Genomic DNA, 18142 nt, shown 5'->3' on the forward strand with positions numbered 1-18142 from the left:
ACAGCAGATGCGAAGCCCCAGAGGGGTGCAGCTCCATGGCTTCTCCCCAAGGGCAACGGGGGCCACGGAGGGCCAGAGCAGAGGAAGACCTCTGGCTGCAGGTGGAGGGTGAGTCCTATGGGCAAACCCAGGGGAAGGAGTTGAGAAGGGGTCCAGGTTGAAGGCAGAGGTCTGACCCAGGAGAGTGTGTTAGTGTCCTGGGGCTGCTGTAAGGAAGTACCACGAACTAGGTGGCTTAAAACAACAGAAGTTTATTCTCTCACAGTTTTGTAAGCCAGAAGTCTGAGGTCAAGGTGTCAGCAGTGCCATGTTCCCTCTGAAGCTCTGGGTAGAATCCTTCATTGCCTCTTAGCTTCTGGAGGTGGCTATCTCCCTGGGCATTCCTTGGCTAGCAGCTGCATCACGCCAGCCTCTGCCTGTCTTCACGTGGCATTGTCCCTGCGTGTCGTCTGCGACTTCACGTGCCATTTCCATGTCTTATCAGGACACCAGACATATTGGATTAGGGCCCATCCCAATGACCTCATCTTCACTTGATTATATGTACAAAGACCCTATATCCAAATAATATCAGTCATAGGGAATTGGGGGTTAGGACATCAACATTATCTTTTTAGGGAATACAATTTCACCCATAACAGAGAACACATGGTTTCACTGAATTTCTCCCAGGGGGCAGCCTTGATCCCTGCCCTGGCTTTCAGGAGTCAGGCCTACAGATGCCTGGTCACAGTGGGTGCCTCTAGCCCCCTCTGGCCCAGAATGTCGGAACTGGGCAAGACTAAACTTGGTACCATGGCGCCCTCTGTTGTCCAGGTGTAGAAAGAGCAGTCTGGTTCCTGAAAGCTACACCTGCGGGGCCCCTTGGAGACCTCACACTTTTTCAGCCATGGAAGAGCCCTCAGTCCTGAAGGTCTAGAGGCCGAGGGCACCAGCCTTGGCATCTGACTGACCTAGGTTTGCATCCTGCTTCTATGGTCACCTGGCTGGGTGATCCTGGGCTGGTTGCTCTGCCTCTCTGTGCCTCCTGGGGAAAGCAGAGGGAATTGTGCATGCCCCAACATGGCACAGGACTGGGCACAGAGTGGTTGCTCAATACCTGGCAATGACTCATTATCAAAATATTAATTACGTTAATAAATGAGTTAATAACTATAACGCTTTTAAAACAAACCAGGCAGATAGTAAATGCTAATGAAGTAATTTATATTCTTGTCATCTACTAACTGCCAGAGTTGTTCCTGGATTCCTAAGGGCCTAGGAGTGCCAATATTAATAATAATAAATAATGTAATATGTATAATATTATTAATGGCATTTCTAGGCCCTTCAGGGTCTAAAGAAATAGAATTAGGAGGTTCCACAAACCCAGGATGATATCATATTGCACTAATTCATGTCTCTCTTTGATTAATAAAAGGGAGAATTATGTAATAAATGCGAGTCACATCTTTTCCTGAAAATAGTCTTAGCTATTGTCAATTTTATTTATTTATTTTTGCTTATTTTGCTCCAAGGGTGTGCTTATTTCTTGCCACAAAGAATATTACGAGGGTGCAGGCAGTGGTCCTGGGGGTTGGTGGGGTCAAATCTGTCCCAGACTGACCAACCATCCTGGTTGCCCAGGACTGAAGAATTTCTTGGGATGTGGGAACTTTCAGTGCTAAAACCAGGACCGTCCCAGGAAACTGGCACAGTTGGTCACCCTAACTCCTTCCCACCCTGCTTGGACCAGAAGCTCACTCCCAGGAGGAAGACTGACTCAAGCCCAGGGAGGGCTTAAGAGCTAACTGATCTGGCTTTGAATTCTGACTCTGGCACTAATTAGCTGTGTGACACTAAGTAGGTCACTTAATCTCTCTGAGCTTTGGTCTATAAAGTTGGGATGTTGGAGCCTGGCACAAATAGGTCTCCAATAAAGAACCTCCCAGCTGTGGTTTCTGTCTTTCCCATCTGGCTGCTGACCCGAGAGTCCTGTGCCCTAGGAAGGGCCTCTATCTCCCTGAGAAGGCTGAGGGCGGCAGGTGGTTAGAGCTGACGCATCCCCACTCTGGTCGATCATACCTGACATGCCTTGGTTGCTCTCTGGACATGAGCTCCAGGAGGCCTGGACCAACTTGCTGACTGCCATATGCTCAAGGCTGAGGGGGCACAACAGACATCTAGTGAATACCATATATTTTTGGGGTTAATTAAACTGGACCCCAGGGTAGAAGGGGAAACCCAGGACCTAGGTAGGGCTAGAGCGCAAGCAGATGGTGAGGCAGCCTGGAGTGGTCAGTAGGAGAGAGGGGGCAGCCAGGGGTGGGGTGAACAAGCACTGGAGATGGAAGGGGTGTGGAGTTCTGAGGAGATGGCTTAGTACTGGGTCTGACACATCCTGCAGTGTGACCACAACAATCCCTTTCTGCTCTCAGAATATCCCTTCCCACATGTGTAATGTGGGATGGTACCTGTGCCTACCTCAGAGGGTAACTGTGATGATTAAGAGATTGCACAAGGAACCCTCAGCCTGGGCCCAGGGCCTGCTGCTCAGTGCTCCTCCAACTGGTCCCCACCTCCGTGTGTGTGTGTGTGTGTCTCTCTCTCTTTCACACACACACACACACACACACACACACACACACACACACACAAACACATACACACACACACCATCTTTCAGGTCTTGGGAGCTCATGGGAGCCCTTCAACTACACGGGCTTCAGCAGGTGACAGATGCCAGTCCACTGGGCTTCGTCTCACAGACACACTCACAGAGGTACCGCCATGCTCCCTGGGGGGGTCCCCCAATCCCCAGCAGTCACCCCCCAATCATAGCCCCGCCAGTCAGCACCACTGAGGCTGATTAACAAAAACACATTAAATTCTTTTACTTTGGAAGTCTCCCCTTTAAGGGGAGACAGGAAATAGAACATTCTTTTTCAGAGGGAAAGGAATGTAATTAAAAAAAAAACTATAACTAGTCAAATACTGATCTCAGGCCCTGTGTGCGGTGGGCCCAGACCTGGCAGCAGCCCCATCTCACCCCAGGGGCCGGGGTGGCACCAGGAGGGCCGCGGCGGCGGCCAGAGGAGCCCTGCCTGGCCCTCCTCAGCGGGCGGGACGTCACCACTGCAGAAAGTCCCGGATGACCTTCCAGAGCTTGGTGACCCACAGGTTGACGCCCAGGTCCGTCAGGTACTGGATCTCGGGCGTGAGCATGCGCCGACAGAGCTGCGCGTGCCGCCGCCCGATGCTCTTCTTGAGGTTGTAGCCCATGATGGACTTGGCGCCCAGCGGCTGCCAGGGCTGCATGGCCGCGTCCTGGATGGCGGTGGCGTCCACCGCGTCGCCGCCGTCGATGCAGATGCGACGCATGCGCTCATTGGCGCGCCGCAGAGCGGCTACCTCGCGGGCCATGCGCTCCCGCCCGAACGCCTCCACCTTGCGCCAGAAGCTGGCGTTGAAGTGGCGGTAGAGGCGGGCGTCCAGCTCGTTCCAGGCCGTGGCGCGGCGGTACAGCTCGCCCGAGAGGCGCGGCACGGCCGAGGCGCGGCGGGCGTTGAGCTTGAAGTAGAGCACGTCCTCCAGCTCCCAGCACAGCAAGTCCTTGAGCAGCACCAGCGACTCGTCGAAATACTCCTGCAGGAGCACCAGGTGGAAGCGGCGCTCCACCTCCAGGATGTGCTCCTGCACCTGCGGGCTGCTGGGGTCCAGGTCGCTGTCGTAGCCCAGGTCGAAGAAGAGCAGGTTGCGGAGGTAGTGAGCGTTGTAGCCGTGGGGGTCGTAGTAGCGGTCGGGGTCCTGCAGGAACTCGGCCAGCTTGTCTTGGCCCGAGAGCTTCCACGTGAAGGGCACCACGGAGCCGAAGTAATGGAAGGAGGACTCGAAGAGGCGGGCGGGGTCGCGGAGCACCGTGATGAAGGTGGCGTTGGGCGGCACCAGGCCCCGAACCTCGTCGTAGTGGAAGCGCATGTGGTTGCAGATGATGTTGAAGCAGGCGCCGGGCCGGTAGTCCTGCACCAGGCTGCGCGCGAAGAAGGCCGGGTAGTCGAAGTCGTTGCGGCCGTTGGGGAAGGCGAACTTGAGCCCGTGCTTCTGGCCGAAGCGGAAGAGGATGTTGAGCAGCGTGCTGCTGGCCGTCTTGTGCGTCTTCATGAACACGATGTCCCGCCGCGGCTGGCAGCCCTGAGCCGAGCCATTGGCCGAGGTCACAGGCTCGGGCTCACTTGGGGCGGGGGAACAGGGTGCTGCGCCCTCGGAGGTCCTGCTGGGAATAGAGTGGTGGTAGAGCCTCAGGACTCAGCCCCCTGGGCCCTGGGGTCTAGAGAGCAGGGCTGCAGGGGATAGTGGTGGGGATCAGACTGGCCAGCGTTCAGGTTGCAAGACATAGGCAGGCAGTTTGGCCTCTCTGGCCTCACTTTCCTCATCTGTGAAATGGGGACAATAGCAGGCCCTATATGTGGTGTTGCTGAGAGAACAATAACAGGTCTCATTCATGGCCACTGTGATATACATTTATCATTAAGTAGCATTAGATGGGACCACATGAAACTCTGCAGGCCCAAAATGGTCCACTATTAGTAATTTCTTCTAGTTCAACTTAATACCTCCAATTAAGGGCCCAGGCTGTGCCAGGCCTGAGCTGAGCAGCCCTATGGGGAGGTGGGGTGGCCTCGTGGTTAGGAACCAGGCTTGTAGGCAGACAGACCCCAGTTTGAATCCAGGCCTTGTGCCAGCTCAGTGCTCTTGGACAAATCACTCCCAACTCCTGGCCCCACTGGAGCCTCAGAGGATGACTCTGAGCCCTGTGCACAGATAGTGTTGATTCTTATGCTCGATGATAGGCTATTATTACACCCATTTCACAGGTGAGGACACTGAGGCCGTGCATTTCACAGTGAGTTCTGCCCTCAGGGGGATTTCTGCCTGGCACAGCCTCATGTAGGGCACAGCTGGGGGCTGCCCAGGAGGTGATCATCGGGGTGGGAGCCACCCTTCCCCCACCCCCCAACACCCAGCAGGGCCACTCACGTGGAGGCCAGGCCGGTGTGCAGCGGGGGGACGGCGTAGGAGTACAGCAGCAGCAGGAAGCTGGTGAAGAGTGCTCCCAGCACCAGCCCCTTGGCCATCGACTCCCAGCGCTTCTTCTGCAGCAGCATCTCAGACACCTATGGGGGAAACACAGTATCAGGAAGCCGGCCCCAGGGAGCCCCCACCGCCATCCTAGGCCTGGCTGGGTTGAGAGGCAGCCTTCCACACTGGGAACCTGCCTTTGCCTGCAGGGTCCAGACAGAGACAGAGAGACAAACGCACAAAGAGACGCTGGGTTGCCGATGGACATGGTGGCCGAGGCCAATGCAGAGAGAGGTTGGGGAGTGTGGCAGGGAGAAGGTTCTGCTGCCTGGCTCAGGTTTTTGGTTTGGTTTGGTTTGGTTTTTTTACTGCCTGGTTCGGTTTTCATTTTGAAGCTGACAGGTAAGTACATAGGTGTTCATTAATTTTTTATAGCTTTTGGGGCTTCATACCAAAATCATCTAAGTGAATAGGCAAAGAAGACCCTTTCCTAGGGCTCTGTCCCTCCAGGCCTGAAGCCAAGATTGTCTACAGGGAGGGTCCTGGGCCCTGAATACCTCACCTTTCAGAAGGCCCAGCCAGCCCACCTGTCCCCTTTGCCACCCTTCCCAGCTGCCCAGTGTGGGGGTCGAGGCTCCTCATCTCTTTTCACTGGCCCCAGTGCCCATGGGGGCTGTAGGGGAGCCAGATGGAGAAACTGAGGCTCCACGTGAGGAAGGAGGGGGCTCAGATCACACAGCATTCAGGCCTCTGCCCACACACCCACTTGTTCTCCAGTTGCCGGTAGGCTGGGTTAACTAGGAAAATCTGAATTTCAGATAAGCAACAAATAAAAATCTTTTTAGTACAAGTGCTTCCCAAATATCATATGGGATATACTTAACATTAAAAATTATTCAATGTTAATCTGAAAATCAAATTTAACTGGCTATCCTGCTTTGTTGTTTGTTTTTAGTTTTTGGGGTAGGTTTTGGGTCCACCCTGTCAGCAGGGGACTGAGGCATGAGCTATAATGGGGCCAGTTCAGGCTGAGCGACGGGGTCCAGGAGAGAGCTGGGGCCCGGGGGCCTTCTCACCTCCCCTTAGCTGCCAGGCCAAGGCGAAAACTTTCCACTCCTGTTCTGGCATATGTTGCACTGGGCCCTGGGCCTCTGAGGCCATGAGAGGTCATGTCTGCTGCCCCGTGATCACACACATGGCATGTCGCCACTGTCCCTGCAGCCAGGGGCCAGCCAGCCAGCCTGGAGGAGGACCCCAAGTACTTCCCCCTGGAAAAGTGACTGGAAGCACCCACAAACCTTTCCCAGAGAAAGGGCACTCCGGGCCTCCTTGACCAGTCCCTGAGACCTCCGCTTACCATCTAGAATTTCTCCTCACAGGAAAGATGTGAAGAAGCAATCTGCAGAGGAAGAAACTATACGAGAGGGAATTTTGGCTTCCCTGGTGACAATGACGTATCTCTGTTCGCTCCTAAGTGGCCAAGGTGGACCGGGTCGGGGTGGACGAGAGTGTTTCCAGAGGGCAATTCTATCCAAGGAGGAAGGTACAAGGTCTCCCAATTCCAACTATTCCACAGAAATACTTGGGCAAAGTCACCCATGCTTTCGTGTTCGTGGCAGCTTGGTCAGAAATAGAAAAAAAGAAACAGTCCCCCCCCAAAAAAGAAACAACCTGAGCATCCATCTGCGGGGGACAGTCATACAAAGCAAGGCCCATCCCTGGATGGAGCCATCTGTACCCAATGGAAAAAAACAAGGTGGACCTGAGTGGACTGGCTCAAAAACACACTATGCTCTATATTTTTTTAAATGTTTAATTTTTAAGAGGGAAGTAATTAGGTTTTTAATTTATTTTTATTTTAATAGAGGTACTGGGGATTGAACTCAGGACCTCGTGTATACTAAGCATGCACTCTACCACTGAGCTATACCCTCCCTGCACCATGCTGTATTGTGAAAAAAGAAAGTTCTGGACACGGTGCCCCTAAATCCATATATGCAGTAAGTAAATATGCATAGGCCCACAAAGAAACAACTGGAGGGACGTGTTCTGAGTTTTAACAGTGAGGAAGGAGTACACAAGGGAATATTTTTCTACATTATGCATTTCTGTAAGGGTTGCATTTTTTTTTAAGGAGCCTGTATTTTTAATCAGGAAAAGGCAATAAAATGCATTTAATATATTTAAGTAATAGATCATAAAGCTCGTGAGGTGGGGAAAGTCAGCTAGTGACGATCTGATCACGGAGAGGGCCCAGGAGAGGGAGGTGCCGGCCTGGAAGCCCCGGACCTGTGTTTCAATCACAGGAACCCCTTGGAGCCTCAGTTTCTCATCTATAAAATGAGACAGCTGGTAGCCCTCCCCACTGGCTCTTCTCAAGATGGGGCAGGCAAAGTGACTAGCACATAGTTTTTGCTCAAACTGTGGGGACCTGCTGTGGGTTCCTGTCTTTGTCGCCCTCAGAGTGGGCCCCCTTGAACAGAGTATGCCCACCCCTACCCCCACCACTACCACCAAGCACAAACCTGCCCCTGCCTCCAGTGCCCCCATCAGCCTCCTGTTCCCCAGGGTCCTATCTAAAGCAGGGCAGAGCCTTGGGCTAGGCCAGAGCCTCAGACTTGGGCCCAAACCCTGAGTGGGGCCCTGGGCCTCAGTTTCTCTGATTTTAAAGTGGGGAGGGATTGAGATTCCTGCCCTCTGAAGATCCCCAGGGCTCACCCCACCCCAGGAGCCCCACTCACCAGGGCACTTTCCGGAACTATGCGAGGCTGCTGGCAAAGGCTCTGGGTGGAGGTCGGGCAGCAGGGGGCAGACCAGCCTCCTAGAACCACCAATCAGGCTCTGCCTGGCCCCGCCCAGCATACCCCCCCACCCCTAACCCCACCCCCGGGCCACCAATCACTGCTTCATTCATTCATTTGTTCATCCCCCAACACTGGCTTCCTCAAACCCAGCCAAGGGGGAGGGCATAGCTCAGAGGCAGAGTATGTCTTACCACGCATGAGGCCCTGGGTTCAATCCCCAGTACATCCCCATCCCACTCCCTCCCAAAAAAACCCAGCCAGGCCCTGCCAGGTGCCAGACCCTGGGCCATCCCACCCTCTGGTTTCACTTTTGAGCCCCTGCTACAAGCCAGGTCCTGGGATGGGGGCTTCTCCAGAGCATCCTATTGACCCCACTCAGCTATCCTGGGAGGCGGACCCCACTGTCACCCTCATTTTGCAGATGGAGAAACTGAGTCTCTGGGAAATGACGTGACTTGTCCAGGGTCGCAAGGCAGGGGGCAGGGCTGGGATTTGAGCCCAGGGCTGTCGGCCTCCAATGTGCAGGCTCCCACTTGTCCACGGCAGCCTGTGCCTGGTGTGTCCCAGGCCCAGCCCAAGCTCATTGGGAAGGAGGGTGTGTGCAGCTGGACAGTCCATCACAGAAGGCTGAGGTTTGCCAGCAGGTGACGGCCCCAGGACTAAGGCCATGGGGTACTGAGGACAATCTCAGCCAAGCCTGAGCATCCTCCAGTCTGGAAGACGGCGCAGCAGGGAGGCTGAGGCTCAGAGAGGGCAGAACCACCATCAAGGTCACGAAGCACAGCAGTAGCAAAGATAGGATTAGAACCTGAGTCTCCTTCCTCTGCCTACGGTGATGACAGTCCCAGGCACTCGGGGCAGACTGTCCCGCTCCCTAGCCCACTCCATCTACTTCTGTCCTCTGAGTGCCCCCAGCCACGTCACCCTCCATCTGTGCTGACAGCTGGCTCCAGGCCAGGCCCAGCAATGCTCCTGTTTGGCTGGACCAGCAGCCTCCAAGGAATGAAGGAGAAACAGGACTCACCCCCCACCGCGTGCACACAGGGAAACTGAGCGCAGGACAGTGACCCTTCTGGGCTACAGCATCACCACCAGGCAGGCCTGATTCCCGGGTGTCCTGCTCCCCCAGGGACCCAGCAGAGGAAGACACACTCACCTTGGGCCGTGGCTGGCTGCCCCTTCCCTCTCCCTGCCTGAGCCACGTCTGACTCCCAAGGCTGCCTCTGCGGTCACTGGGAAACAGGAACGCTCCAATGACACCCAGCAGTGTGCTGGCCGGCTCCCTCATGCTCCAGTGGGTGTGAATATTCATGAGTTCCCTCCCCTGGGATAGCAGGTGGCATATGCCTGTACCCTGCAGGTGCTGCCCTGGCTCTCTGCCCCATAGGTGCTCCTCGATCCTCTCTGGACCTCAGCAGCCAGGCTGCTCCTTCATCTGAGGGCTCAGCAAGGTCCCAGGTGTCCTTGGATCAAGGACACAAGCAGCCGCAGAGCCCTGCGGAGAACCTGGGACAGGCTTGAAGGCCACGGAGGGGCAGAGAGGCAGGTGGGGTGGGGAGGCTCATTGCTCCTCTGATCACATCTGACTTAAGCCTCATGTCTGCCCTGTGAGTCAAACAGGTGAAGATACCAAGGCTCAGAGAGATGAGCTCACCTGTCCAAGGTCACACAGTTAGAGGAGAGGCAGATAGAACCAGAATCCAAACATGGACTTGCCAAATTCTACGGCTTTAAGATGCTGAGACACAACCTCAGACCACCAAGGTTTGTCTAAAATCTGTGAGAGCCCAGAGAGTGAGAAACTTAGCCTGGAAGGCCTCCTGGAGGCGGAGCCCCTGGCCAGGGCAGGTAGAGTCTGATGAGATTTCTCCTCTCAGAGCTCCAAGTTCTTCATCAGTACTGCAGTACTGAGGTGCAGTCCAGAATCCTGCCTGCGCTGCCTCCACCCTGTGTGAGGGATGGTGGCATGGGACACCCTGGTCCAGCCTCGAGCGATTCAGGCTGATCAGAGATGCTCATCCTTTCCAAGATCTCGGTAGGAAGAGGCAGTTCTAGGGGCCTTGGTTCTAAACCCAGTGGCCCTCAGGCTCAGCTCAGGGACTGGAACCTCTCATACCCTGCTCTTAGCTGGGATCAGGTCTGCCTCAGCCTTGCCCATGGACAGAGGGTGCCCAGGAAAGCCCCCACATCCTTCCTTTAGCTCTGATGCCCAGAGCCCACACCATGGCCCATGCATGGGGCTCTGGGGACCCAGGTGTCACCATCAATTATTAATAATCACTACTGTGACAGTCATTTATCCCACTCGGAGCACTTTCATAGGTCAGGGAGCATCTGACACTGCGCTCTGAATGCTCTTTCCCCCACAGCCCTGCCCAGCCAGGGAGCAGTCCTCCAAGCACCTATGAGACACAGGAGGACTCAGAGTGCTGATCTCCCTGAGTACTGGATCAGGTCCAGAGTACAGGGTAGAGATGTTTTATCTGTTCTGGGCTGAGCTAACTTAAAGACAGGTGCATGGGGGTGAGGAGGGGCAGAGCTGACATCAAACAGCAGGCACAGTGGTTTATGAGCGTGGACTCTAGACCAGAGTCTGGTCCTGTGCTCAGGACTTGCCATGTATCACGTATCCTCAGGATCTTTACAGGGAGCCCTCCCTATCCCCTACTTTATCATAGACTAGGGAACTGAGGACCCAAGGAGTTGAAGTGAGGAAGTGACAAGCCCAGGGCCACACAAGGGCAAGAACCTTGTCCAGGTGGTGGTGGAGCACAGAGAGAGAGCATGGGAGGAACAGAAGAGCCACCTGAAGCCAAGCTTTCCAGAGGAGGGAGCATTGATGACAGAACAGCCTTGCCAGAGGGGTCTCTTCCCAGAGTATCAGTGCCATTGGCTGTGGCTGGTTCTGCCCCCAACGAAAAAATAATTTTTTTTAACTATAAAAGCAGCACATGCTCACTGAAAAAAAGTTTCTGAACTTTAAAGTTTCTGTAACTTTACAGTTACAGAAAAATATCGAGAGGACAGTGAAAAGAGCTCCATACCCAGAGTTCACCACCCTTAAAGCTTCAGCACCAGCCTCCTCCTTTTCTGTCTATATTGGTGATGGGAGGGGTCTCTGTTGGGGAGCACACATTGTTTTTAACTTGCTTTCAACCCCCTCATATCAATAGATTGTGGACATCTTTTTGTGATCATAATGAGGTTTTCTCTCTCTTTTTTAAATGGAGGTACTGGGGATTGAACCCATGACCTCGTGTATGCTAAGCACCCCCCCACCACAATGAGTTTTAAGTTGATCTGTTCTGCAGGTATTTGCTAAGCACCTGCACTGTGCCCAGCACTGCGGTTCATGGTGCCCAGTGCGCGGAGCTCGGGCTCAAGGTGCTGGGGGTGACAGAGGGGCAAGCAGACAGCTGCAGGTCTCGGGTGGAGGACCCACTGGCGGGGCTTCCTGGAGCAGAGAGAAAACACCTGACCCAGCCTGGAAGGTGGGAGGGGCATGATCAGGGAGACTTCCTGGGCTAGAGGGCTCGGTGGCAGAAGCTACTGGGTGTTTTCTGATTTCCAAAGGCAGTTAGTTCCCTTTCTCCCTAAACTACATTTCCCATCTGCACTTGCAGTTCAATGTCCTCATGTAACTGAATTCTGGCCAATGGAATACGAGCAGAATGACAGCTGATAAGGTTAAGTGGGCAGACCTTCTCTGTGGTCTCTTTTCCCACCAGCTGGATGAATGGGGACATCTCTAAGGATCTAAAAGTGGGCGGGGCCATGAGATAGGAGGAACCTGGGTCTCTGCATCCCTGCTCACCAAACACCTGATTAGATTTCAGGAAAATGACAGCTAAACTGCCTTTGTGTTAAGGCTTTTGGAACTTCGGGCTTATCTATTACAACAGCTAGCATTAGCTAATGCACCTGTTACCCTACAATAAGCCAGGCAGAGAGAAAAGCATGTGCAAAAGGCCAGGGCAATCGAAAAACTAACAAACGTTCAGCCTGGCTGGAGTGTCCAGTATGTGTGCGTGTCAGAGGTTGGTTGGGTGTTACACTGTCCAGGTGTGAAGGGACCTGGACCAAGGAGAAGGCTAGGAAGGGACTGGAACCATCTGTAGGCCATGGCATGGACAGCGTTGGTGAGTGACAGGGTGTGGAGGAGAGAAGGAAAGAATCCCCGTTGGCGTGACTGGCTGGCTGGGGGTAGAGCTAGTCCCTGATTAGGGGAGGCTTAGTACTGGGGCAGGTTTAGTGTGGGGGTTGGGGGGTCAAAGTGGGGGTTGGGTTTAGGGCACATTGAGTCTGGGGGATGTGTGGGAGGCTCGCAGAATGTGCAAAGAGCAGAAGGAGCCCCTGCTTAGAGCACAAGAGGGAGATCTTGGGGGAAAGAGGTTGGGGGTCATGAGCACAGAGGTGGGAATTGAGGTCAGAGGAGGAGAGGGTGAGGAAGGAGAAAGACCCCTGCACTTAGGGGAACAGGGTGGGGAAGAGACCCCCAAGGAGATAAAAGGGCCTCCAAAGCCATTGGCTGCAGAACATTCTGTGGAACCACTGCTCCCGTGAACCATTCACTGGTCGGCAGGCATTCATACTATTTGTTTGGTGGGCACACAAGGGAACAGGGCTCTGGCAGAGAAGGTGGTGGGGTGAGGGTGTCCTAGGGCTGTTTCCTGCGGCTAGAAGGGAGTCTCATGGGGATACTGGAGAAGACTTTTTTTTAAAAGCAGGGCAGAAAGACTGTCCCTACAGTGCTCAGAGCACATATTTGACAGCAACTATTACAGGTCTAAAACCCAGCACTTCTACCTGTGGGAATTTGTTCAAAGAAGAAAATCTAACAAGAGATCTGAGATGAAGCCCAAAGATGTTCATTGTGGTGTTTTAGCAAAGGGGAAAAATAGAAACAGGTATCCAGCAATAGGGGATGGTAGAAAATATATGACATTCATCCAATGGTCTATTTTATACTCATTAAAATGATGTCCACAATTTATAATGACATGAAAAAATACATATACACACACATATATGTACACACATAAATATAGTACACACATATAATTTTGTTTTACAGAGTCTGTATTACTTTGGAAAAAAATTAAAATAAAACAAAGATATTTCCATTTTGAAAAACTGCAGTCTGGCTGGAGGAGGAGGGAACTATGACTAGTCTGAACCATGCCCCACCTTGCTGTGTGACCACGGCAGCCATGCTGCCCTCTCTGAACCTCCATTTCCTAAAGTGGGGAAGAGGCAGCAGGGACCTGGGTCAGAGAAGCTGAGAAGTGTGAGCTGCACAGTTGAAGGTGCAGATGGAGAGGGTGGCCCTCAGTCCAGGCGCACTGGGGCAGTGACTAGCAAAAGTCCAGAAGCTTCCTCGCTCTGAGGCCCTCTGGAGTGGGGTGCTGGAGTAGAAATGTGGAGGATCACCTGGAGGGGCATTTTAGCCTGCTGGCTGGCAGGACCCCCTCCAAACATGTAGAGAAGCCCTGACATCTTGCCCCCACTGCCGTCTTGGCTGGGGGAATGGCTGCAGCTGGGCATGGGGCCCGGCAGCTAATTAAGAAGAAATCAATGTTCTTTGATGACTCAGAAGATACTTTTTGATCTTGCAACGTTACCTATTTCTACCGTTTCAAATGGCAACCACATCTGTGACCTGGACAGACATCCTTAGTGTCACCTGCTAACTCACATGATGGCAGGGAAACTGAGCCTCAGAAACTTGTGGAGGGGCGAAATGGCCCAGTCAGAACTCCGAGCAAGCCCACAGGTCTGCCTGCTACACTGCTTTGTCCAGGCAAAACCACCACCCCTCCAGATGGCAGGTTTCAGTCACCCCAAGTAGCTCTAAATGAGAAGTGGCAAAACACAGGTTAACGGAGAAGTCCGTCCCTGTTCTCTTAGTCAAAATTCCTGAGAACCCGGGAGATGAGTATGTGGGAGTGGATATTACCATTCTCTGTACCTCCCAGTATGACTGAAATGTTTTTTAAACAGCTGTCATGCACTTGTTTGCATAAAAATATGGAAGGACAAAGGTCTTCAAAAGGTGCTAAGCACTTGCTATGCACAAAGCCTTGGATCTGCCCACCTGCCTTGCTCATCCTGGAGAGGCTTTGGCTCTGAGTCCTGGCTCCACCACTCCCCAGCTGGAAGACCTTGGGCAAGTAACCTACCCTCTCTGAGCCTCCATTCCCTAACGAATGAGGATAATGCAACCTTCTTGTGGGCTTGAGGTGAGGAGCACATGAGATGAGGCATGCGGAGCCCTTTGCACACCCCCAGATTATTATCCTGACCCTTCTAGACCCACCTGGCAGAAGCGGGACTCCTGGAGGTCCACCCCCTCCCCATCCAAGCATCTATACTTCCCGTGCTCCAGACCCAAGGTCCCTAACCCCCAGATCTCACATCTGAGGAAACCAAGGCACAGAGAGGGAAGGACTTGCCTGGGGTCCCCTGGCAAGTCTGGAAACTGCTGGAATCAGATCTGGGGGTGCCCAAGCCCCACCTCATCTCTGCCCTGGGGCTGGCAGGTAGGTTTCCTCTGAAACCCCACTTCCTCTGAACCATCACTTCTCACCTGGAGACTCCTCTGGCTCCCAGCCTGCTGACCACTGTGGGCACAGTGCTCCATTCTGCCCTCTCAATCTGGAGGAGGATGGGGCTTCTAAAAGGGGTTGGTCCATATTCCTCACCCAGTTCGAGGGAAGAAAGAGCCCTTCACCAACCTGCTGCCGTGCCTGGAATTCCACCATCTGTGTGTCATTTTCCCAGGTTAATCATTGCCTCTTGCACCAGGATGGCACACTCAGTCCCTTAGAGCCCAGAGGGAGGGGCCGTAGGGACACATTCCTCCCTTGCTGGGTGACAGGAGGGCATTGGACTCATGCCCTCAAATATCAGACCCATGCTCATCAGACAAGAGGATGCAAGGCAGGGAGGTGTGCTTCTCTGTCCACAGGGCGCTTCCATCAGGCAGGGCTCTGCCCTAGTGACAAGCAGGGAGGAAGCAGCCCGAGGTGGCAGCTGGGAACAGGGCTCCGTTGTCTCTGCTCCCAGGGTAGCAGCCTGCCCACCCCCCGAGTGTCAGGCAGAGCTGGGAGCTAAGCAGGCAAGGCGGAAGGGGTTTGGGGCTTCCATGGCAGCTCCAAGAGGCTAGGACCTCAGAAAGGCAGAGAGGTCATGAGCTAGGCTGGGGTCTTGAAATGGGGGCTGGGGCAATTCACTGTATCTGGAGTCAATTTAGCCACCTTTGAACTGTGTGACCTTGGGCAAGTCACTGAGTCTCCCTGAACCTGTTTCCCCTTGCAGATAATGGGGTTAGTGACAACGCCTCCTCCACAGGGCAAGGTAGGGTACAGCAGCATAGGGCTGTTCTGGTCTAGCCAAGCCCACGGCCTTACCCTCTCTGGGCCTCACGTCACCCTCTTCATAAAGGAAGAGGTTGGATTCTCCCAACTGGACTGTCCTCCTGAAGATTTCCATGGCACCTGTCACCTTGGCAACCCAGGGATCAGGTGTCAGGCCTGCGGCCCTCTCTCCCTCCCTCCCTCCCTCCCACTGGTTGGGGTTACTGCAGCCAGATGTGCACCTATCACCTCTCCTGCTCTAGGCAGGTGGTAAGGGGGTCCCCACTGGGAAGGGATCACAGTGTTGCTCTGTGCTGTTACCAAAGTGCTGGCTTGGCACCAAGCAGGGCAGACCAAGCTGGACCCCCTTCCTGGGCACTGGTCCAGGAAACAAGGGAACTGTTGGGTATCCAGAGTTTGCCCCACTCCCACAAGCCTTTCCTTGGTGGCTTTGCCTCCTAAGTGGGACAGCACAGGGTCTTCCCCAGGCAGAAGGGATCCGTCTTTTACCCTGACACCCAGCCCCTGCTCTAACCGCCCCCCTTCTGGGGAGGGCTGGTGGGAAGAGGGAAGATCCCTGCCCCTCCTCCCCAACGGCTCTGGCGCAGTGTCCGAGATTAATCATTAATGAACTCCCAGCTCCAGCCCAGCTCCAGCCCCACCCACCCCAAGTCCAAGGACCGGGTAAACCCTGGAAATAGGAGCCTGGGGGAGAAAACCAACGGCCGGGCAAGGACCAACCTGCACTCTCCCTGGCCCCGGAACGGGCACGCGGACCTTGGAGCGTCCGTGTAGCACTCCCGTACCCCTCAGGTCTGAGGGTCTGGCGTGCGCAGTCCCAGTTCCGGGGCTAGGGTAGCGCGGGCCTGGACCCCAGAGGGTAGACTGAGGCAGGACGCAAGCTGGTGGAAGGTGCTGGGCTCACAGGACGTACCTTGTCCCCGTCCTTCTCGGGCTTGGAGTGCAGGCTCGGCCCCGGGCCGCGCCGCCCGGGGCGCTTACTAGGCGGCGGGGTGTACCCGCCGGGTCCCCCGGCTCGGCCCGGCCTGGACCATGCTCCCGCCCCCGCCGCCGCCGCTGCCGCACCCGCTCCCGCTCCGGCCAGGTGCGGCCGCCAGCCTGGCCCGGCCCCCCGACGCCGCGGCCAATGGCACCCCGGGTCCCGGCCCCCTCCCCGCCCCTCCGCGCCAGCCCGGGACGCACAGAAGCCGCATTCAGCGCGCCGGGGCGCACCGCCGCGCCCCCGCCGCCGGCCCAACAAGGCGCGTTTGTCTCAGACGTGCAAACGGGGCCATTGTCCAGCCGCCGGACCCTGAGGCTCGGCCGAGCTCCCAGCCCTGAAGGGGATTCGAGGGTGCCCGAGAAACGGGGTGGCGTGGTGGTGGTGAGGGCAGCCCAGCTCTGGGAAAAAGGGAGGAGGCTAGACAGTTGCTTAACTTTCATTCAGTGGAAGTATGGCCTCGGGCTCTAAAGGCCGCGCAAAGTGGAGACACACTTTTTTGGCGTCTGAAATGTTGATGAGAGTAGGGGCTGGTCACACCCCTGAGAGGTCTCGGCTGACCCCGCCCCTCCAGGGTGTCCATCAGGGCTGAGCACAGGGCCATCAGGATGCAGGTGCCCCATTCAGGATCCACCTTTTCCCAGTCCCCGGCTTCCCTCCTTCACCCTCAGAGGAGCAGGACCAAGGATGGGGACTAGTAACAGCCTGGAGCTGGGAATGCTCAGCTCCAGCTGTGGGCAGTGCAAAACCAGCTGGCTACCCAGTGGGGCATAAGCCACGTCAGAGCCCCACTGCCCCCGCCATTACTGGGCGACTCTGGAATGGGGAAAATTCCACATCAGCATGGCTGCCAGGGATTTTTCCGTATCTGATGGGCCTGCTCTCCAGCCTTTCTCTGGCACCCCTGCCATGGCCCTGCAATGCACATGCACGCAGGCCCAAGTCATCCCCCAGGGCTGCAGACTCCAGAGGCCCTAGAAGTAACCTGCTCCCTCCCCCAAACATCATGAAGTGTGTCAAAGTGGAACACATCTCTCACCCACAGCGAGGCCCAGCAAGACAAGGGCCCTGGGTTCTCCGCTCCCTTAGCCAGAGAGTCTGACCAAGCGCCTGCCTGCCCCCTGCACAGGATGGTCCTGAAGACACTGCCCAAAAAAATTCTGTAGAGCCTGGACACTTCTACAGAGTGAGGGGGTGGGGAGGCCCTCATGTACCTAGTGAAGTCCAGCTCCAAACCCATCCTTCCCCACCCAGCCTCTGCTCCTGACAGCACTCAATCCACAGGGGTGCCCTGGGGGTGCTATTTAAAAACTCCCTACTGGACCCGGGAGAGGTTGCAGAACCATTCCAAGCCCCAGATTTCAGTCCTCACTCTGCCACGAGGAACTGGCAGTCCAAGCAAAAGCATGTCCCCCTGGGCCTCCGCAAGGGAACCGCCAGGGCCAGATGGGAAGCTGTAAGGATGGCCCAGACAGGGTTTCAAGGCAGCCTGCTGACAAAGCCCACGTTGGGGGTGCTTGGCAGTTTTGTCCATAAGCCCACAAGGTAAAGCTAGGAACCTTCAACTCGGGCCCCACAGACCCTTCAGACACTGGCTTTTACCTCCTGGATTGACTCCAACAGGAAGTGATGACAATCACGGCGTTTCCTGAGTACTTTTCCCTCTAGACACCTGACACTAGTGAGTCTCTGTAACATTATCATTGAACCCTCCACACATCCCTGAGAGAAAGGCTCCAGAACTTCTACACTTAACTTACACACAAGGAAAGAGGTTCACAGAGCAAAAGTATCTGGGTTGAAATGTGTGCCTACCTTCTGGCAACCTTGGACCCACAGTGGTCCATGGACATCCAGAAAGCTCTGAGCAGTGACCAGCACCTCTCAGTGAATACCAAAGGCTGGCCAGCCTAGAGCACAGGGTA

The 18142-nt window shown here is 55.0% G+C and overlaps 1 protein-coding gene across 6 annotated transcripts; it reads right to left on the minus strand.

Moving 5' to 3' along the window:
* Positions 1-2848: 2848 nt before the first annotated feature.
* GAL3ST1 (galactose-3-O-sulfotransferase 1) lies at positions 2849-16340 on the minus strand. Of its 6 annotated transcripts, none has more exons than XM_074356079.1 (3): positions 16152-16340; positions 5017-5153; positions 2849-4252 (listed from the first exon to the last, which is right to left on the minus strand). In XM_074356079.1, the coding sequence occupies exons 2-3, from the start codon at positions 5142-5144 to the stop codon at positions 3109-3111; spliced, it is 1272 nt and encodes a 423-aa protein (XP_074212180.1). In that variant the 5' UTR covers positions 5145-5153; positions 16152-16340; the 3' UTR covers positions 2849-3108. The 6 variants fall into 6 exon arrangements, with proteins under 6 accessions (XP_074212180.1, XP_074212179.1, XP_074212178.1 ...); XM_074356078.1 differs by lacking the exon at positions 16152-16340 and adding an exon at positions 14597-14690; XM_074356077.1 differs by lacking the exon at positions 16152-16340 and adding an exon at positions 14449-14590.
* Positions 16341-18142: the final 1802 nt, after the last annotated feature.

This window comes from Camelus bactrianus, chromosome 32 (genome assembly GCF_048773025.1).
Source record: "Camelus bactrianus isolate YW-2024 breed Bactrian camel chromosome 32, ASM4877302v1, whole genome shotgun sequence".
Classification (NCBI taxonomy): Eukaryota; Metazoa; Chordata; class Mammalia; order Artiodactyla; family Camelidae; genus Camelus; species Camelus bactrianus.